The sequence below is a fragment of the Thermobia domestica genome, chromosome 13, assembly GCF_964235325.1.
Source record: "Thermobia domestica chromosome 13, izTheDome1.hap1.1, whole genome shotgun sequence".
In the NCBI taxonomy this organism is placed as follows: domain Eukaryota; kingdom Metazoa; phylum Arthropoda; class Insecta; order Zygentoma; family Lepismatidae; genus Thermobia; species Thermobia domestica.
The window spans coordinates 137,323,769-137,347,907 of record NC_137466.1 but is presented as its reverse complement, the minus strand read 5'-3'; the positions used below and the strand labels follow the sequence as shown (position 1 = coordinate 137,347,907).

At 32.2% G+C, this 24,139-nt stretch overlaps 1 protein-coding gene across 1 annotated transcript; it reads left to right on the top strand.

Annotated features, from left to right (window-relative positions):
• Positions 1–344: 344 nt before the first annotated feature.
• On the top strand, positions 345–22,558 carry LOC145668555 (cytochrome P450 6k1-like). The gene is made up of 5 exons (XM_081736542.1): positions 345–443; positions 7,837–8,790; positions 14,501–14,722; positions 21,147–21,398; positions 22,231–22,558. The coding sequence occupies exons 2-5, from the start codon at positions 7,860–7,862 to the stop codon at positions 22,395–22,397; spliced, it is 1,572 nt and encodes a 523-aa protein (XP_081592668.1). The 5' UTR covers positions 345–443; positions 7,837–7,859; the 3' UTR covers positions 22,398–22,558.
• The last annotated feature ends 1,581 nt before the right edge of the window (positions 22,559–24,139 follow it).

Below are 24,139 nucleotides of genomic sequence, written 5' to 3'. Positions count from 1 at the left end.
TCGGAAGGTTGTGAAACATGGCTATTTAGATTGACCCGCATACTAACTTATACGCGGTAATTTTTAAGCTAGATCATTTTAAACCGTAACGTTGTTTATTTTTGACGGTTTATGAATCTGAAAGAAAATGTTTTCCGATCCATGTCTATTATAACTTTTTCTCTTTTATTTAATATAATTCATCAATGCATATATATAACGAGAAAGACAAGAAAAGTTTGATCATTCATAATCATTTATCTTTTACATTAATTATAAACTGTTTTGATACTGGCCTCAATGTCAGGATTTGCAGTCATGGTTCAGATTTCAATTGGAAAGTATCCAACCAACAAATACAACAAAAATATCTTTTTTATCTACTTCAATTCCAAGAATATTGTATCTATTCTACAGTCCATCTTACGCGCGTTCTGCAACAATATAATCTTTTTTATTTCCTGGTATGTATATAAAATATTTTCTTAAGTATAATAATAATAATAATAATAATAATAATAATAATAATAATAATAATAATAATAATAATAATAATAATAATAATATAACGAAACATATAGATTATCGTCTAATTTTCTGTTTTGGTGTTCCTGTCAGACTGGATTAGATATACTGTATAATAGAATGAATTAAGAGATAATGCAGAGAACAAGGTCTTGGTCGGAGCAAGTTGACATAAAAAGAAGTTAACTAGCGTGTTACATTGTATTTGATTGTAAAAAAAATCAAAATTATAAATATAATGTAATTTCGTATGAGAGAAAAACAAATATAGAAGACATACATATATACCAGAATACATGTATGTGCAGAATGTCAGGTGTACTAAAACATCAAAAGTTTTTAAACGATTTCTCGAAACCAAACATGTCTTTCAATTGTTTTTCACTTAAGAAACCCGATTTCCTCTCTCCAGATGAAAAAATTTGCCAACCTAGTAGAGCTTTCACATATTCAATGTTTTTCAACACGTTTCTTTCGATTAGAAATTTGTTCGTCACACCATCAAGGTCTAGTTAGCGTCACGTTTTATTTCCAATATTTAGCAATGCTAGCGCACTTAACCTACTTAGTTATGATATTTCCTTAAAGTGTTTTGATTAATTTCAGTTTTGGAAAAAACTTCTCTGCAGTTGCTGATGTTAAATTACAACTGGAAAAAAAGTACTTAAGTCAGACAGACTACTTGCTAAGCAGATGTTTTCAACAAGCAGATCTCTCATTGATACAACTTTTAATTTTTGCACTCATACGTGTTCTAAAGCAGAATAGACTATCTCCTTGAACAGTTTATAAATCTAATTTATAATGTCAGGGATAATTAAGATTTCAGGGGTACATCGTTCTTCGTTTTCTTCATACCTATCAAGCAGGTGTTTCTTCCAGCACGAGTCAACTCCACCCTCCTTTCTCCGAGCAGCACAGTGACGTGTTGTTTGCCACTACTCGACTTTGGTGTTGTTTGCCACAATTTTGCCACAGTATTTGCATTCCGATCTTATCAGATCTCATTATCGTTAAGATTTACATACATCTGGATAAAAAGGAAGGGTTGCCAGGCATATCTGTTTGCAATCCCTTGGATCAAGTCGTAAGTGTTCTCGCCTTAGGGACGAGAGGTCTCATTAGACTCGCTGCTGAAAGAGAACATTAAGCTCCAAACAAATGAACACAAACATCATTAATATTAAATAGCTTAGTAAATTGATGTAATTGCATTTTCTCATTGATATAATTGATATATAATTAATATAATTGGAGTTCTTAATATTACCTCCTGTTACATAATGTTTTGTTTTTTTGCTATGCTACGAGATTAAAGAACTGAATTTTATATATTTAAGAAAAATAAATTAAATATTTTAGTTTTATGTCCCACAGTTATGTCGTGTAAGCTAAAGGTTATGATGATGAGAATTGTGTATTGAAAAAATGAAGGAAAACAAAAGAACCTCGAGAAAACTAACGCTCATGGTGTTTGTCCACTACAAAGCATTCTGGATTCTTATAGGAACCGCCTAGGATTATGAACCAAGTATGATGTGAAGTTATAATTATCACTTTATTTCATGCTTCCATGTGATAAATTCTACTCTATATTATATTAAGTCTATAGAAATCCTGCTGCGGGATATTAGTAACGGGTTACAAATAGCAGAAGGGCTATATGGCAACAACTTCGAGCTTCGTAAGTTAACATATATATATATATATATATATATATATATATATATATATGTGTGTGTGTGTGTGTGTGTGTGTGTGTGTGTGTATGTATGTTGTGTGTGTGTGTGTGTTACAGTTGACATTTTGTAACTTTTCCTATTTGTGACCGCCTGAACTATTAAGTGTGTAGGGTCAAAGGTGGCTCAGTGGTAAAGCATTCAGCTCTGGCGCTTGAGGTCACCGGTTAGATTCCAGCTTGCGCGAAGTGGGCTTTGCGTATTTCTCATTAGAAGCCGAAATGAAATCTTTAAGTTTTACTTCCCACAGCTGTGCCGGGTAAACTAAAGAAGACGGTTATGATGAAAAATGAAGACAATGAATAAAGTGGGAGGAAACGGGAGAACCCACGCACACAGCGTTTGTCCATCACAAATTCCACTTGAAGCGAGCTGGAATCGAACCTGGGCCCCGCGCCCAAGACGTGAACGCTCTATCACTGAGCCACGGTGTATATCTCAATAGAATTAGCCTATACAAACTCATTTAAAGATAAATTAATAAGCGATCGAATCCTGTATAATGTGAAATGAGCAAGAACATAGATCCACTAAAATAGCTAAAAGTCAGAGAATACGAAATGGAACATTCAGATATAATTTAAATTTTGAAAACAAACTAAAACACTCCTAAAATCCCTTTGGAGAGAAATATCTAATGTATAGTCAAAACTATGGTTACGGAATAGAAGCAGTAATCGTGTTTGGGGCCGTTTGTATTGTATGCATTCTGTTTATATAGTCATCTGGCAACCCTCAGCTTATGAGTTAATTTTCTCTAAATCTTTACGATTATAATATAAGATAAATCAGAGAGAACAATAACGTGGCAAACAACATCAAAATCACGTTGTGGCAAACAACATGTAATCGAGCAGCACCTCTGATCTTATCTGATCTTGCCCCAAGCGGTAAGATTAACACGTTCCGATTTCAGGGGGACAACATGATCAACACATGAAATTCAGTAAGATCACAATATGAAACCTTTAAAAATATATGTTGAGGAAGTAAACGATAAACAATGAACGATGAAAAAACGATGTCCCCATGAGATGATATTTATACAATGTTAGCAATATTAATATTTAGTAAATTACTTCAGGTGGTGCTGGCATCCTTTAATAAATAGACCTACTTTATTAAAAACTTATTCAACTCAATTCACTTTTACGATTTGGGGCTCCCGCATTGTGAGGTCTACAGGGCCGCAATTTACACCCGTGGTCCCGTCTCATTTAGCCCTGGTGCTAAAAAGGGATGCTAAATTTCGGCCATGTAGAGTCTCAAAATTTGCTTTTCTCCTTCAAATTTTAGTTGATGTTTTCCTTTCTTGTTTCTAACTATTTATTGCTAATTGCATTCAACGTATTGCTTTCCTTAAGATATTATTTTTTAGCTGAAATACGATTATAGATCGAAATTTTAGCTATTCGTTTTTCTGTTAAATAAATTGTTATATTTGCAGTAAGTGATTTCCCAGTGGTTCCAGAATACTTTATTATTATTATTATTATTATTATTATTATTATTATTATTATTATTATTATTATTATTATTATTATTATTATTATTATTATTATTATTATTATTATTATTATTATTATTGCCAAAGTATTTAGGTATTGCACTGAAAAAAGTATTAAGTGTTCGTATTCTACAAATAAGTGTAAGTATAAAATATTTTTAGCGTATGGTAGTAGGCCTAATGTGTGTAGCCTTGTAGTCAAGGTGTGTGTATAGTGTCAGGAAGGTTAATTTTAGTCTAGTTACAAATATTTTACTTATCTTTCAAGAGTGTGCTAAAGACATTCATGTATAGTACTAGCTTTAAGAAACATGTTTCATTTATGAACACTGTTCATAGATCAAAGAAGAATTCAAGATTCTTCGAAAAATTGCAGTAATGTTTTGAAATGATGGACAATATTTGCATAAAATTAAAAATAATAACACATCAAATTACATTCTGAAACGGATTTTAACCCTTGTGTACTACCAAGAATATTGTTACACAGGAATGACTATGGGGTCTTCTAGAACCCCATTTAAATCACGTTCTTTACGCAGAACTATCAAACAGACAACTGAAATTTTTAGTAAGCATCTTTAGCATGCACCCGAGATTGAATGCAAGAAAAGACTGAATTGCAATCTCACTTGTTTAAAAGATGTATCATGATAAACATCTCTGAGGTCCCAAAAGACCCCATGGTAGTACACAACGGTTAATATAGTTGGAACCTTTCAAGTATAAAATTTCAGTTTTTCTTCAGGGTTAGAATGTTTCTTATATATATATATATATATATATATATATATATATATATATATATATATATATATATATAGCTTTAACGCGCTATGAAAAATTGGACTAGCAAAACCCGATTTCAATTTCAGAATACATTAGTACACGAAAGAAATTTGCAACTAAACACCATTCTCATCTTTATCAAAATATTAAGGTGAAAACTAATCATGCAATAGTTGAATCAATTATTTTATATATATATCATATGTTAGTTCATGTATTTTCTGTTGCTTACTTAACATGGTTGGAAAAAATTCTTCACGGGTAAATTTTTAACGTTCCAAGTATTGTACAGGGTAATTAAGGACGTGATTTGTTGTTGTTTACTGCTTGACACATTTCTAGAATTAATCTTACTGTCTTAGTATAGAGTCCTGTTCACTGTTTTATTTTATGTTTGTTACCGGTATTAGATTTAGACTCTTTTCTAAACAAAAGTTTCTGAAGAGTAAAAAATTAGGTGTTCTTACATTTGCGCACCACTAGGAAGAATTGCTGGAAAATTATGATTCTTCCACTAATTTCCTTCTAATTATTATCTAAAAGGTTTCCGCTGGACAACATGAAAATATCTCACTTGGCATAGATAAAATTCAAGGTGGCGACCAGAAGTAATTGTTGAAAATTTACATTACGATTTGTGTATAAATACTTCTTCCGGATGTGTAGCACAAAAAACTACAGTACAAAAAACACAAACTAGCCTGTGCTATTTGGCCACTAAAAAGCACGAATGCTATCTATCCGAGTCAGGGCAATGCGGAAATAGTGGACTTGAGCGGCAGCGCGCGGGTACTTCCGAAGGGAGTAGGCGCGATGGTGGGTATGTGCGTAAGCGAGGCTAGTGAAAAGAAGAGGATTTGGCAATGATACGAGTTTCAATAGTAACTGTCATGCAGTGGCGACGGGTGATAGTTTCAAGAGGGTAGACCCATGTTCTACTACTGCTACTACCACTACTACTAATAATAAATAACAGATTAGATCTAAATATTTTACTACAAAAACACAAGACAAATTCATATAAATTTAACGTAATTGTATTCCATCGACAGCATTTATTCGATCGGGATCTCAATTTTCATAATGAAATTCACGTATGGGACTCATAACTGATCTTAATTCGCTGTAATGCAATTTAATTGTTTTAATTGGGCGTAATCGGGTGGGGAAGATGGACTATCACATCATCTGCACTTCGCAAGAAACATATATGTTGTTTAGTCTACTTGTACTGAAACAAAATCTGCTTGTAAAATTTCGTCTTTAATTATATTGTTCAAAACACATGACAAGCAATCAATCAAGTCTTTTTGTGTGTCACTTAATTCCTCTTTAAAAACGGAATCAGACTTAAATATTTTTTCAGACGCTGCTATTTATTTCAACAACCACGTTTTTTTTTTTTTTTTTTTTTTTTTTTTTTTTTTTTTTTTTTGTACCAATGCATGCAGAACTCTCTTGCCCTCCTGTTTGTTCTATTTTCAACACAGAAGTTGGTCTTCGTTCCTTAATAACACATTAATTTTCAAAATACCACTGACATAGAAGATTCTTTAATAGGAATTATATTATGTTCATATTCTCCACTTACTGACATTTCCTCTCATTCACTTTTGCAAATATGTCACTCACAATATCTCAAAATCACATACTCTCTACTCAATTCGAATGAACTCAACGAGTCTGATTTCTTACAGGTTTGCGCCAACGTAACGGAATAAATGGGAATTAATTTGCGATAATAGGCGTAGCACCTTTAGAATTGCTTGTTCCAGCTTTTGTGTTGCGTTAGAATCCGCACGTTTTCTTGCTCTTTATTTGTTTGACATATCGAATCGAAATCGAAGGTCTCGAGAGAAGCGCTTTATGTAGAAACGAAAGTCGATAAGCGCTGAGGCCGGTTTCTTTCGCAGGTTATTACCAACACGTTCTCTTGCGGGATTTTTTGAGTAACTTGGCGGTGGTTCTACTGTCGCCTGAGACACTGCTCGATTAGCCTCCCAACAGTGGTGCTAACCATGATTTCTTTATCAAACAATATATTTTTTTTTTTTCAATTTAGAAAACTATCATACATTTTGTGCAAGGAAAATGAATTATAAATTATAATTTCTGAAAGTAAATGGTAGGCCCGGCCTCAGGGCCTCTTACGACCCTTCGCTACTGCTGTCATGGTTTCATATTAGTAACTCTCCACTTGTAAACATAAAATGAAGGTTCTGTACATTGTGTAGAAAAATACCGAAGGTGGAAAATAGCATTTAATAAAGTCATCTTTCTTATGCACTCACTTATTTTAGCCTTTGTAAAGCACTTGTAATGATTTTACACTAGTAGTCCTACACTTGTATTACTTTGTATTTAATTATGTCGCTGCAAAAATTTGTTCCTTAAAATATATCTTTTCATGCAAAGTATTGAAGTTTAGCTGTATTGCCAATATTCTAAAATGTAGTACGCCAAAACTACACCAGCACCAAAAATTATATTAAAATGTCAAATGACGTAGGTTTAACGTTTTTATACGTTATTGAACAATGTCCGCTACATACAGAATATATTTACCTTGATCACCATTCCTCTTCAAATTCCAAGCAATGAAAAGCATTCAAGATATGGAAAAACTTTTTGTGATATAATGCTTATGAATAATTATTATGACTGAAATTTAAAACCTAATAAAGAGAAATTATAAAAATAAACAGAAATTTTATTTCAATTTTCCAGATAATATATTTTTACTTCGTGTTTTCTTGACTATTGCTAACAAGATTACATCGTTTGTTGACATGTTCTAATCATAATTTTCTTTTTACAGTAGCAACTATCAGCCGTCTTTTGCATACAAATTAAAGAGCATTACAGTACCTTCAAATTAAGATATAATTCATTTCGTTTCGGTAATTAGTGAGAGTTGTTATTTATGTATTTATTTTAAGAACCTTGCAATTTATGATAAAATACAACAACTCTGATTCAGACATGTTCCATAGCGCCGGAAATAGGGGCAACACAGTATTTTCTTTCGTTACTCTTCTTCCAAAAGGACGTAGTACTTCTTTCATTTACAAGGCAAATTGAAACAGACAATTTACAAAACTAAATACAAAAATAAAGAAAATTCATCTGAAACAATGAGGTGATGGACTTTCACATCTTTCCTCTCCCTCAAAACTTTTACATTTACATTTATTGGTATATTTACTAATGGGTGTAACAATTATTATTATTATTTTATATTATTATTTTTGTCACTTATCTACTAATTTATTTATTTATTTATGTTCTTGTTTCCAGAATTATTTCCACAAGGTGTTAATATGGATTTTATAACAGGATCATGGATCTTTGATATAATTATTTTAACTTTGGTCCTTATTAGTGTAATTTACTTCTACATGAGAAACATATACAGCTACTGGGAAAGACAAGGGGTTCCATACGTCAAACCAGTGTTCTTTTTTGGAAATTTTTTCGATTGTTTCTTGCAACGTAAACACACTTCTCAACTCTTTCAAGATTTCTATAATGACGAATCTGGGAAGAAATTCATCGGGATATTTGAAATGTGGAAACCAAGTCTAGTAGTGAAAGATAACAATTTGATAAAACATATTTTGATTAAAGATTTCGATCATTTTGTGGATCATAACTTTCAACTTAATGAGAATTTGGACCCACTTAATGCGAAAAGTTTAGTATTGTCCAAAGGTCAGCGCTGGAGAAATTTGAGAGTAAAGTTGACTCCGGCTTTCACGAGTGGAAAAATAAAGAAAATGTTCCCATTATTGATGGCTTGCGCAAAAGACTTAGAAGATTATTTAAGACCATTTGCTCAAAATAATGAAATGATTGAAGTAAATGAAATTGCGGCAAGCTTTACTATTAATTTGATTTCATCTTGTGCTTTCGGAATTGAATGTAATTGTTTACAAAATTCCAATGACAAACTTCGACAAATAGCTCACAGATTATCCGGTCCACCAAATTTCATTCGGTCCACTCAATTGTTCATGATAATGTTTCTACCGTTCTTGTGTAAAATATTTAGAGTTAGATTTACATCTGTAGAAGACACAGAATTTTTCCGTTTCACCGTAAAGAACATAATGGAATATAGGAAGAAGAATAAAATTCTACGAAATGATTTTATGGAGTTGTTAATTCAGTTAAAGAACAAAGGATTTGTGGAAGCTGATGAGCATTCTCCAGAAGATGAAGACAATTTCAGAAATGGAGGGTTTCAAGAAGGTAAACTATTTCAAATTGAAGAATATTCTTAAATTATGAATTATTTTTGGTTATTGTTGATAATCTGGGATAATCTCGTAATCGCTAATCAGTTCTTTTTGTTGTTTGTTTGTTTAGGTACATAAAGAAACGAATGTTCTGAAACACGTTGTTTAGTATAAAGTATTGTTTTAGAATATAAGACCATAAAAGATCAAAACTGTTAAATTTTGAACTTGGTCTCTTGACATTCAGTTTTGGTACGTATATATCCCCATGTACCTTAACGATAATATTGAACTAGGAGAAAAAGGCCAAAATATAAAAGGTACAAATGTTCCTTTACTTCAAAGGATCAGAAGTGTCAATTATTATATTTCTATAAACTATTAAAATTCAGACATTTTCAACCGATAAATCATCGTTTGTTTGTTTTTGAGAAAATTATTTTTTAAAAAAATTCTTTATTTCCTGGAACTACTATTAATATATGATGTAATTTTACTGTCTGCTCTGTTCTCAAATCATTTCTTCCAATGAACCTGTTGAAATTTCTTGTTTAAAGAAACCACAAAATATGACACTTTGATTATAAAAATTATGGCACTGCATTTGTGATACTACTAATAGATTTGTGTCAATCCTTGCAACTTAATAACAGTATATATTTTGTTCGTTTATTCATTCAAATATTTTGTCAATGAATTTACATGGAGGAAAAACAGAAATAAAATGAAAGCCATGTTTACGATATTTAGGCATGAAGCACTGGCCTAATTCCTCTGACTGTATAATTTAAATATTTCTACAAAAAACAATGACTTACTAAACCGACATTAGAATTGTCTTCATATTTTGAAGGAATAAAGTAGGAAAAGGAATAAAAGTTAGAGTCAAAATTAATACGAATCCGTCACATGTGTAGGTATTTCCACTGAAGTGAACTGTCAAGAAGAAATTCTCTAAATATACTCCTTTAGTGTCATCATGTTATCTGGTTTCAGATTCACCAGATTCAGAGTTGTACCACGCTTTCTACATCCCGAAAACACATTCAGAAACGTGATCCAACTCTGACCAGTTAGCCCCTGTCCAATTCAGTCCTGAATTCCTTACTACAATAATGAAGAATAGTTCGACAATAAACCTCTGTATATTATTATAGAAGTTACCTCTGTATAAAATTTTTGTTTTGTTAATATCTTGTTATTTAATATATTTTAAATACCACCTGCAAATACTATAGTAAGAGAGTTATATAAACTGTTTAAACTTCGTTGATATTTCAAGTTAGAAAAACGAGAAGATAGAACTTAATATTTAAGACTCCCTGTTTCCATGATATATGATTTATTTAAAATTCATACATAAACAAGAATTACATTACAAATCAATGGTTTCAATAAGAAAACATCTAACACATCTTGGATCCAAGTGACGTGTAAATTATTTGAATGTATTCAAAATAATACTAATTTATCTGGTGATGAATAGTTTTAACATTAAAAAAGATCAATGATTACAGAAAATCAGCAGAGTTTAGCAACAAAAGGGGAGATTTAGCTGAAAATTGAACCACTGCTCACGAAAAATAACATTTCTTTGTTGGTAATTGCTTCAATTTAACGATAAAGAATTACAACGTGCAAAAGATATAACTATGGGCATCCAGTATCACTAATCCTTTCAAATATAGTGTTGGTCATTCTGAATGTGACCTTTTAAAGCATGATCTTTAATGTTCCACCTTATTTTACCACGCGAAGTAATTGAGTTATCGCAACGCCTTTTCTTTAATAAACATTTTTAAAGATAAAAGTAGGTCTCCTTTTACATGCTATTTATTGTAATAAGAATTGAATACATTAGTATGCTTAATAATATACTAATCACTGTTTAGTTTAGTTCAAGAAATACGTCATGGTACCTCTGTTGGTATAATACGGAATATTTCTGGATATTTACGGAATGTTATTGGTATATTACAAATTATATACACATAATTGAGGAAAGTATTGTAACGTGTTTAAATTCCCAAAAAAATTGAAATCAGTATTACTTTTATTTTATTTTTTAAAAGGAATAATGTGATTTTAATAGGTTATGTTTAATAGGTTATGATAGTTAGGTTTGGCTACTTAAAAATACGTAAAGTTAGTATTTAAAAAAAATAAATAAAGATTGCCCACTTCAGCCTTTGTACACTGCTATAATGATTTTCCATCCCTCGTTAATTAAGGCCAGTACCACAAAACAAGACACATTTTAACAGAAAGTTACATTACCTACATGTTTTGCTTAAAATCGTCACGGGTAACCACCAAATAACCCCTTTGATAGATAGTGGTCAACTTTAACTCTTGGCAAAGCAAAGATTAGAATGGGCATTATTCTTATATAAATTATATTTGAGTCATGTTTGAGGACGAAAAATAATTGTAATTAGTAACTGATTTTAAATAAAAATACATTCTTAAAAAAGTAGAGAAAAAAGAGCAACTATTAGGAAAAATAACACATTTTATAGAAAGATATATAGAATATCAACAGCGGGTTTCCATATTTTATATGCGTAATCTGCACACTCATTTTGAAGAACATTTATGTTTCCGGAAGAGCGTTCAGTTTGTATTCACATGAAAATGTTCTCTATGAGAGGCTTATTTAAAAAAGAATGTCTATCGAAAGAAAAACGTTTATAGAGGGGAAACGTTGGTTATCGTTAGCCAATTTGCGAGTGGAAATACCATCCGTGAAAACGAGAAATAGAACAACACTAATATCAAAAATGCCTTGGTACAGGGATATCAAACCATTATAGAACAGCAAAAAAATAAAAAAAAGTAAAATAAAAAAAATAAGTAAATAAATAAATAAAATGTTTAGTATATACTATAGTATTTTAGCGTATAAACTAAGTAAAATATCTGAAAAAAAACATACTATTTATGTTTAAAAATTACTTCTGGAAATCTAAACAGGATGATGTATTCTACACTAAATGCTCACTTAAAAATATGATATCAGTAAATCTACTTCCTTACTCTTCAATTTTTCTTTTTTCTTCCTACGCCTTCCCCTACCTGTCTGATGAAGTATTTAGCGAAAATCCTTACACCGTACCCCTCCCCCTTTTTTTAGGTATGTGACTATACTTTCACTATTTAAGCAATTCGAGCTTAAAGGCGAAGAAAGGAAAAAATACTGCAATCAGCTGGCGGAAGATCTCACTTAGTTCAAATGTGTTCATCAAAGAAAGCTAAATATAATTAATTTTGATTACTTTTTTTTTTCAATAATGTACAGTGCTTTTTTTCATTGAATAATTTAATTAATTTAGCACACTTTTGTCTTTCTACAAAAGATTCCATCTCCTTGAGAATTCAAAATATTAAGTTGATTTAAACTGGATGATGATCAAGAGCTTTTGTTATTTAATAAAATGAAGGACGATAAGTAGAGCCCGGATTTATAAGCACGATGAAAAAATAAAGTAAGCATGCAAATGCTCTAGATAAATTGAGAAAACGAACATCAAAATAAAATAAAATAAATTTTTAAAAACCATGAAAATCAAATGAAATGTTTATTTTTGTAAAACCTATGATTTTGTGTGTGTATGTTTGTCTGTGTGTGTATGAAGGCCCTGCATTTGTCACTGAAAAATGATTTGTACAGTAAAAATGTTCTTTCAACGTCGCATGACGTCACAGAGGTATGCGAAAAGCAACATAATTCTTCTTCGGTAAATTCTTTCTTCAACATTTGTTTCTTCAGCTTAAAAATTTCCAGATATTTTACAGTGTTTTGTAACTAGGATTTTTAATAATGCCTGACTAAGCTTGTCGCATGCAATTTTAGCAACATCATGAGTCTCAGAGGAAAATGTTACTGGAAATTCTATCTCAGAAAATGAACGTTATAAGAAATTATTTCGAGCTTCCAATGATTTTATAAAATTGGATAGTATGGGCAAGTGGTCATGGATGTTCAGTGGAAAATATAGAATCAGTGATAATAAAGGCAGTTTAGATGCAATGTGCACTTTCAATGTGATATGCTTGAATAAAATTAATTAAAAATGGTAAAATAAGTAATCAAAATCATTTGCTACCAGTGTAAGCATTTGAAATACTATTAACCATGGTTACAATTGGTTGTCCGAGTGTGTGCTACTAAGTACAAGATTTGTGCATACCTTTCGAAGTGTGGAAAGGAATAACTTTTGCTTATAAATCCGGGCTCTAATTAAAAGATATATTTTAATACTCAGCAGTATCTAAATACTTAAAACTTAGTTTCTACTAAATTACTCTTGAGAATTTTCATTACAACAATAAGTATCAGGTAGCCAAAAAAGTGTTGAACTTTCTGCGCACGAGATGGCGTTGGTGTCCCAAATTTCAGGGTATATGAGTCACAGCGGGTCAAGCCTAACACCATTACACAAGGATAATTGAAGCTAATACACGTGAAAAAATTATGGAATTCTTACAATCAGACGTGAAGTATTGCGCCGTGAAGATGAATGAACTTGTCGAAAATCTCCGTGCGCTGACCCGTGAAGAAATTTGTGTTGTTTATGTGTTTATGGGCAAGATAAGTTAACAAAAGCAACAGCCAAAAGATAATTCAGTCGCTTTTGTTCTGAAAATTTCGATGTCGAAGATGCTTTTTCCAATAGATGACTAATTACAAAAATAGTGGATGATATTCTGGTAAAAGCTGACCAAGACCAGTATGTAAGCAGTTATGATATCGACAACGATCTAAACATTCACCACCAACCAGTGTTAAACTATTTCGAGAAAGTTGGCTACGAAAAGTAGCTCGACGTTTGGGTGACATATGATCTGACTCAAAAACATTTACTCGATTGAATTTCTATCTGGGAATGTTTACTTAAATGTAACGAACTTGAGCCATTTCTGAGGCGGTTGATCACGGTTGATCAAAAAAAAAAAAAAAGTTATCGAAGCGAGGTGAATCTCACAGTCTGTAGCAAAACCCAAGAAGGTTATGCTTTGCGTGGTGGGATTGGAAGAACATCGTGCGTACGAGCTGCTGTTATCGGCTAGAAAGATAGATTCGGAATTATAATGTCGAATTAGCACGAGTATACCTACCAACTCAGAACAGATGACCGGAACTGGTCAACAAAAAAGGTGTTGTATGCCAGGCTGACAATGACAAACCGCATACATCTTCAACGATCCGTCAGAAATTGAGAGCACTTGGCTGGGAGGTTTTAATGCATCTACCATACAGCCGGAATCTTGCACCATGGGACTATAATTTGATTCAGTCTTTGCATAACTCCACGAATTTTGTTAAGTTAATTTCAACAGAGGTCTATGAAATCACGTATCACAGTTGTTTGACCAGAAACCACAGAAGTGCTGTAAGGACGAGATTATGGTGTTACCGGCAAAAGGGCAGAAGATTATCCAAAAATTAGTGCTTTCATAATGTTATATTCATATAGCAATAAATGTATTCTCAATTTTGATCTTCAAAGGTTCAATGCTTTTTTGACAACCTGATATTAATTGACAACCACAAACATTTTTGTCAAGTTTTTCCAAGTCAGTAATGAACATTTTTCTTATACGTATTGTTCCCTAGATATGTAAGATCTTGTTAATTCTTCTTATTTTTATTAGTGTTTTATACAACGTATATAGATTATGTGTTATTGTAAATATTTTATGTAACCGTTTTATCTTTTTAGAATTAGATATTGATGATTTAGCTGCTCAAGTGTATTTATTCTTTCTTGGTGGCTATGAAACCACATCAAACACTACAAGTTTTGCACTGTATGAACTTGCTCTAAATCCTGACGTTCAAAGAACTCTACAAACTGAAATTGATGATGTTATTAGAAGAAATGGTGGAAATTGGACATACGACGATATTAACAGGATGATGATTCTCGATGAAGTTGTACAGGGTAAGTTAAGCCTGGTAACTTAGCTAACTCCAAAACATACCTTACGTAAAGTAGAATATTCAAGTAGACCTAGTCCAAAATTTTCATTTGCTTCAAAAGTGACGCTACTTTATTATCATTATTATTTCGCACATATTTTAAAAACAGTAATTGGACAGCATCACGTTCTTCTTGTTGATCTAACACATTCATAGCCGTCTCAAGGCAGTAAAAAGCTTTCTCATTTGATGGTCATTTTCAGCAGAGTCGTCATCGCTAGGCTCTTTCTCGTCATCGATGATACTGGCAATGATTTCATCGTCCGTCAGTACTTGATAGCCTTGGTCATCGACATCACATTCGAGCATTTTCTTTTTCTTTTGTCGTATTCTTTAAATCTCGAAGATTCTTTAGTCAACCCAGCCAGTTCTGATACAAATTGGCTTTTGGTGGCTGTTCAAGTGCAGTGATAGTCTCATCTGGTGGAAGAAGCTTACTCCAGGCTTTTGCTAGTGTAGTGTCCCTGTGTCCCTGACAGTAGCCTAAGCTTCTACTGCCATGTATGCAGCATCCTTCAAGTCAATTTCTGTGTATACTCGCTGAAATCTTTTTCATATTCTCCTCGATTAAAATCATACCCAGCAATCTTCTTACGTAATAATGTTGTAAGCTTTCAATGACCTCCTGATCCATCAGTTGAAGCTGAAGTAACTTTACAATATAAAATAAATAAAATAAAATAAAATAAAAATTCGTTTTTCTCTTTCCAGTGAAAGGTTTGAGGAATGACTTGAGATAATATCAACCAACAACAAAACTTTTCCAGAATTATCAGTTATAAATTGGTGGTTTTTACTTCAGAAATAAATATAGTTTCATAAAAATGCTTGTATCCCTCCATGAATTCTGGTTCTTGTAGGTGACCGGCAATTTTTTAATTCCCTTAAAGCACTGCAAATTTTTAGACTTCCCTATGGTTGTCGAAGGTGGCCTATGTATCCCAGCAATATTTCCGCATACGATAGCAATGATGCGTGATTTACCTATCTTAAAACCTTCATTTCATTCTTAGAAACTAGGAATTTTGTTGGCACTTTTTCAATATAAACAGTTTCGTCTGCTTTGTAGACATTTTTTTATTTTAGCCTTCTTTATCAATCATATAGAACAAGTGAATAGTTTTCGATACCTGGGTAGTATTCTTAGTAATGACATGAAATGCGAACGTGAAATAAAAGCAAGGATAGGAATGGCGAAAGAAGCCTATAGGAGGAAGAAAAGTCTCTTTTGTGGGATCTTGAATAAAGAGTTGGGAAAAAGACTCATAAAATGCTTCGTGTGGAGTGTTGTACTGTGTGGGGCGGAAACGTGGACATTACGTAAAGGTGATGAAAATCGACTGGAAGCCTTCGAAATGTGGGTGTGGAGAAGAATGGAAAGAATTAGTTGGGTCGAGCGGAAAACGAATGAGAGAGTGTTAGAAATGGTGGATGAGAAAAGAACACTTTTAGATATTATTAGGAAGAGGAAGAGAAACTGGTTGGGACATTGCCTAAGAAGAGACTGTATCATGAGGGACGTCCTAAAGGGTATGGTAGCGGGAAAGAGAGGGAGGGGGCGAAGGAGACTACAATTAATGGATGATATTAAAACAGAAAGATCATACGCGAAGACGAAAAGGTTAGCGGAGGACCGTGGAGCATGGAAACTTCTCAGCTGCGGCAAGTGACCTGCCAATAAAGGCAGAATACCTATGATGATGATGATCTCACAAATCAAAGAGTCACTTATTAATTGACATTGGCTACATACCTGCATAAACCATATTAAATGCAGTGTTTAAATCCTGGTTTTCTGTCGCAAATTTTGTTATGGCTTTTTTTTTTTTTTTTTTTTTTTTTTTTTTTTTTTTTTGAATGTCCGATATTGTTACATTTTCAACTCTATATTTTCAAGGTAAGCTTGATCCATTAGTACCATAGTCTATTGTTTTATAAGTAAGTTTATGACACAGTAAGATCACATACTTGAGAAAATCACATACGTTTTAATTTTCATTCAGCAGTAAACTACCCCTATTTTAAGAGGTAGGAGAGAAACTTTAGGTTTAAAATTTGGTTCAAAATCAGTGTTTAGATGTCTATAGACCGTGAAACGTTTACATATGATGAAATCTCAAATTCCATTTTTTTTCTTCTTCACAATCACTACATTTTCTTCTCTCCACGCAAAAAAAAAAAGTGAATCTTTTGACTAGTTCATAATGAAATCTATATTTTCCATGAATTACTCATTTAAAAGAGATAATTGATTCATTTTTAATACTATTTTAAGAAGCACTAGTATGGCTTTACCTTCTTTATCCTGTTTATGAGTTTTCCTATATGTTTTCAGCCACTTATTCTCTGATCTTGTCCAACAGATTCAATGATTCGCATGAAGATCAAATCGCTTTATATAAAATTTCATTAATCGTCAGTGAAACAGTGGCGGATCTAGAAAGTAAAAACTGGAAGCGGGCAGCCAAAAGTCAGACTATGATAGGCATATTATGAGTTTAGTTAAACTTTCAAAAATATAAATACTAGCTTAAATTACTTTTTTCGCCCAAAAATCTGGGGAACCTTCTTAGATCGGCCCCTGTAGTGAAAATTGTAAGGGATAACAAGGAAAGTTTTCTTGATAATTCACAATATGAAAAGAAAATTACTCGATACACACTTCGCTGTATATATTCATATATATATTTCTCTCTCTCTCTTTTCACTTGATACTGATAGCTTTGCCAAATTTTCACTACAAAGTTCCCAAATTTGTATTAATTCAATAGGTTCGCAGAATTTCTTTTTCTAGGAAACTCGGAACAAAATTATTGCTTGTTATTGAGAACGTTCGGTGGCAAACCTTAATGCGTCATTTAAATAAAAACTTGATGAGCTTTTCTTTCACTGTGGAATCATAATGTAAGTAATATGCTGTAATAGGTTTCAACTTTAGCATTATACTTTCGGGAAATGTGGAAGATACTACATATAGAATAAACAATTTTCTTAATCTTTTAAGAAAAAATATAATTTTCGCTACAATGCAAAAGAAACATTTTTAGTAACTAAACTGATTCTTTCTACAAATTGTCTGAAGTTTAAAGTTCAGGCTGATGTTTCGTCTCTTAAAATACTATAGTTTTATTCAGATCCAATTCTAGAATGGAATAGGAATTAGGTATGTTTGAGGTTAACTAAATTCAAGAGGATCTACTTTACTTTTTTTTAAAACTCTGAAAATTATTATTTAATATAATTAAAACATAACCAAATTCTATCCTGCCTTATTTTTGGTTCTCATAAAGATACAAAATTCCGGTATTTGAAACATTAGGCTGCTATTTGGTTCAGAGATTCGTAGTAAAATAATCAATTGTTTTAAAAGTAAGACATATTGGAAAAACTATTAAAATTTGAAGAATAAATGAGAACAATTGTTCATGTTTTATTTTACATAAAGTAGCAGTCACAACTTAATAAATTAAATTTGACCTTTGTACTTACTAAGATCTACTTACGACGTTCAAATGTCTCTAAAATGGTTGAACACATAATCTGACCTTACCTATATTTTATATATTTCATGAAGACACAACAGGTAGTCTCTAACACATATTTAATAATAATGATAATTATATTCTTATTTTTTTCCATTAATGTATCATACTCTTCAAAGTTAACTCATAAAAATCTTTACCATTACACTTCTGGTACTATGATTATGTTTTCTAGAGTAACAAACACTAAGCCTCAACTACAGATCGCACTTCCGACTACTGAAGGCAAAGGTAAATCTATTAACCATATGACATGCAATATTAACTCTTTGCGGACGGACTTTAAAGTACCGTGATTTTCCAAGAAATTTGGTGTTTTTCAAAAATTTGCATAAAATAGTTTATTTAAATTGGTTTTTACAGACTACAAAGATTGCTCTTTCTAAAGATTGCAAAGATTGCTCTATATATGATAACTTGCTATATTCACAATAATCATTCTAACATTTAAAAATTGTTTTAGTTGATACTGTTCGGAAAAAAAAAAAAAAAAAATTAGTTATATTTAAACTTATTGAACAGGAACTAACAACAAATAATAGATAAATCATTGATGCAAATATCTTAAAAATTGAATATATAGTATCTTTCACTGTTTATTAGAAAATTATATCAGAACCAGAATTCCTGTGAATAAGTTCCAAAATGTAATCATCATATAAACTGCTCGAATCAATAGTACAAATGTGAATACGACACGTGTTCAATTTGGCTTTTCCTGAGCCAATAAATAAATAAATAAATAAATCTGTGCTCCCTAGTGGCTCGGTTTATAACACATTAGTGCCACTAAATATGCCTAGAAGACACGCTACGAATATAGTCCGTAGTTTATTCCTAACAAAATTGGAAAGGAATGGCTGACCTATTTTCGTCGTTCGTAGCTTTCATAAATATTCTATTATCTATTGTAATTCTAAATTTATGCTGCAAAAATGGAAAATATGTATTATTATGTTTATTATATCTGTATAGTTGAAATAAAAGAATCCATAAATGCCCATTGAGAACAAGCTATTTAATAGAAATTAGCTTAAACATGTTATCTTAAAATTAAAAAATATAAACACTCTTGTAAGCTCTTTCGCTGATATTTTATCAGACGGGAAGGAGAAAAAGCAAATAACAAACGAAATATTTAAGAAAACAGAATTAACTGGAGAAATCAGATAACTTCCAGAATTCATCTATTGATATGAGATTTGGCATCCAGAATTTGGACTTAATACGGTAGTCAATCTGAGAAATTGATACGTATATATATTGGTGAAAATGCATTTAAAATTAACCAGTAGAAATTTACTGATTCAACTCAAAAGTTGGCATAAAAGAAGGTGATAAAGATGCTAAAAGTGGTAGAGATCCCACCATGGTTGCTGTGGGCTCTTTAGAAAATGTTATACAAAGTTTTCATAAAACACAGTAGTCATTTAAAAGTCATACAGTATCCACACCAATAGCAGATATAAGCACTCCAAGTAGCGATATAAGGAGCTAATCAGAAAACTAGTTGTTCGTATTCATGCTTAATTTCTGAAATATTTTGTCCCAAGCTCCATAATTATCTTAGGTTATTTAGGAAATCATTCATTGGCATGGACTGGTAACCCTTGCGGCGCCGTCTCACTGTCTCATACGTGCTCAATATGGTTTAGGTCTGGAGATCTTAGCAAACCAGGGTAGCGGGCATACTAAGTAAAACACATTGAATTTTCATAACAATATGGTGGTGATGCGTGTTATTCTGGTAGAAGATGAATTCCAGCAAAATATTCAGATAAGATCGGGACAGTATTGTCACTACGAATATACGATACACTTTCATTCTTTCTGAAAGAAGAACACACAATAGTAAGATATGTATCTATTTCCGTTCATATCAGCATACTAGGTGAAGATTCTGTACGGCAAGTGCAAACATATGTTGTATTTTCCTGGCTACCTATATGTTTATCGATACACATATGGAAGTCACTGTGTCAAGACGAAAACGATTTTCATAGTTGGTATCCCCTCCCCCCTCCATTCTCTTCACAACTGTAGTCTCTCCTAACACCAGTGAAGATGTTCTCGGAAATGAATAAGTGCTAGGAACATGGACGTGATTATTTAAGACAAACGCTGGAATGTAGGCCTCTGGTCGTTTAATGTTCGCTCGCTCTCACAGTATCACGGAAGCTCGTATTACAATGGCGGTCGCTATCCTTTACTTAGAATGGCTCAAAATTTCTTGTCCAGGTACTCTCCGGTGCGTCACTGGAAGGTACATCTGCTGTGATGACCATTTGCCTTCAACCGCATACACTACTAACGAATAACTGACATGTTATGTTTCACGCGAGCTGCAATTCTGATTAAGAGTCACACGACTTCTCACAGTCCCGCTATGCGGCTATGCTTGAAGTTATTTAATTGTAAAAATAGGTGTTTGTCACCGTAATCTTTGTAGTTTATGTACAGATTGTGATTCAAACACAACTTCACTCGCCCTGTTATCCGATGACCCTCAATTACTAGTAAAATAACCTACGTAGTTTGGCCTGTTCTCTAAAAACATATTTTCTAGTGTTCATTCCATTTGAATGAACAAATATACAGGATAGTCTAATGCGTGTTTCCATCATTATACATACATATGTAAAACATTTATCTATTTATTCAGAGATTGTTAATTAATTGACTTTATTAGAAGCAAAGCACGTTCTGGTAATATTTCTTTCATATTACAAGGAAATACCAGACTATTTGAAGTTTCATTTGTTACATCTTGTAGTGAATAAATGTAATGACTATATTAATTCTTGTTCTGCAAAACAAAACTATCTTACAATTTCTTTTCTACAGAGGCTCTTCGGAAACATCCGCCCATTGGATTTCTTAGTAGGAAATGTACTAAAGAATATGTCATACCAGGCACTAATGTTACTATTCCGAAAGGTATGGATGTCCACATTCCTCATTATGCCATCCAACGTGACCCTGTATATTATCCAGATCCTGAGAAATTTAATCCAGATAGATTTAAAATTGAGAACAAGATGGCGAGACCAAGTTGTACTTTCCTACCCTTTGGCGAAGGACCAAGATATTGTATAGGTGAGAAAGTTATGTAAATTCTTTAGAAATAAAACAAATAATGGGAAGGTTAATATTAATTAGCTTCCTCAATCTTTGCACACTTAAAAGACTATATCATTAAGTCAATGATTGCTCATCATTGGAGTGGGGCTCATTGATTGACAATTAGTTATGGATTACTGAATGGTATATAATATTTTTCAATAAGAATTAAGCTACATAAAGAACTGCCAATGAACAAAAATCCAATCTGTGGGTAAGATTTATTTATTTTTTTACTTTGAATCTGAGCTCATACCACATTATAAATATGCTAACTTTGAATAATTATTACGTTAGTTTAATTATCAAGTTCAACTTTTTTTTGGGGGGGAGGGGGATAGAAGTTAGAGACAATGCCACATTTACGAAGACTTAGAGGCTCTAGATTCCTATCAAAGGTAGTCAAAGAAATAATAGCTTGGTAGACAGTTCCCTTCGTTGTGATAAATGTTGCTTTAATTTTTCAAACACCATTTTCAGTTCATATTCTCCCACACAACTGTTTAAATAGATACTATGCCTACATCATGAAATAATTATTGTACAATATTTTATATTTTCTTTGACTGTACCTAAATATTTTCAGTTAGGTACATGAAAAACTAGAAGGAACGTAAACTTCCAAAACAGTGTGTGAAATACAATATTGCTGAGAGCTCAAATTAAAGACTGAATTATTCTAATTCATGTACGTCTCTTCAAAAAGGTAGAGAAGAAAAGATAGGTAAGTTTGAATCTATTCTTTCATTTGTAACATTACTCATTATTATTCTTCTATTATCTTCGTTTGCGTTTTTTGTTTTTTCAGGTATTAGACTTGGATTGCTTCAAGTAAAAGTAGGACTTGTCGCCATGTTGTCTAAATATGAATTTAAAATCTGTAGTAAAACTCATGTACCGCCTATCATTGATCCAGTGCCTTATTTCTATCAGATGAAAGATGGAACATGGCTTCAAATATCGGAAAGGCAATAATAATGAAGATTAGATAAACGAAACTGTATTTTCGTAAAAATGTAGTTATTTTGTGAAATGCATCGTTAATTTTGTATTAGAAACCTTGAAAGAACAAATCTAGTCAACTGGTTATTTTGTTAAACCAAATTAAATAAATAAATTAATGTTAATAAATGAGAGCAGATATAAATGTTTATTTATCTCTAGTTTCTAATAAGTTGACTCATTTTACCCATTTGACCATTGAAACCTAATTAACAATACATTTTAGTTATGTAGTTCACGTCCTTTTGGACCTTAATTGTGCAACAAAATGGGAATATTTTATATAAAGCATTAATATTTTGAGTATCTTTGGGATGGGATAATTCATTTATGTCAATAATAACTTCTTTCGATTGTGGTGTGATTGATCATCAAAACATATAACATCTCGTTTTATGTCTTACTCCCAGGGACGGATCTACCGTGTGTGCAACACGTGCATTTGCAGGGAACGGCAAAATCTGTTACAACTATATTATTTAAAATACATATTTCTATTTGTAAACCAACTTCATGATGATGATAGTTAAAGTCTAAGCTGACCTTCTATTTGAATATTACATTCATAAATCATGTTTAGGTCACATTAGTTTAAGGTGACACTTACAGTGCTAAAGCAAATGGTCAGACAAATCCCAGCATGAATTGCTTGATTGTTGTTAACACAAGAACTCAATTCTCGAACAGTAGCGAACATCTGTTTAGTTTAGTTAGTTGTCAGTTTTGATACGAAAGCTCGTCTTGTCTTTATCACATATAAATTACCTATCATTGAAAATGGAAACAAGTTCTTTTTAATTTTTTTAAACAGATTTAGAAGGAAAATCAAGAAATACAAATAAACGAGGTAGTTGCACTGATATAGCAAACTGATATATTGAGATTGAAGCCTGATATTGAATTCTATAGAAATATTACTATCTTTCCTCTGCAGGAGTGTTTGCTTTATCTTTCACTAACATAACAGATTATTATTTAAACAAAAAGCAGACATAATGAGATTGCATTTGTAGTATTTACGCGTTTCTGAATGCGAGTGCATTTCCCTTCTCTTCGTTGTTCATGACAGGATAACATACTTCAAATCGTGGCTTTTAAGATTTTTTTTTCTGGGGAAAGGAGGGAGCAAATGATGCCATTGCATGGGACAGCAAAATGCCTAGGGTCGGCCCTACTTACACCTCATAAACTAGAATGTGATTAAGGATAACACTAACCGTTTACTACTCAACTTTTTCTCATGGTTAGGATTCATTCAAAAGCAGCTCGTTCATCAATAACGATTAGTAGGTGAATATTGTGTTGTGTAAATTCATACTCTACTAGAAAGCTCCTTCAATAAATTTAGTATTCACTTACCTTTGTGCACATTTCTCATTTTAATACTAACAAATATTTCCTGCAGATCTCTTGCTCATTGGGGATAGAGCATCCTTCTTCTCCGAGAAAACAATGAATATTCCCGAAAATATTGGTAAGAGCCTTCTTGGGGACATGCGTCCCATAATTGATACGAGTATTTAAGATTTTCGAACAGAAGATCTTTGGAATTTTAAAGTGATAATAGTGGTAAGTTTTAATTTAAGAAAATAACTGAGTGGCGTTTACCGTTTAACAAGACCAACAGCTTTTCAAAGCTATAATTTCAATATATCTGTTTTCCAGAGCAGATTATGTCAATAGAAAAAATACGCTCGCTAGTTAAAGATAACACA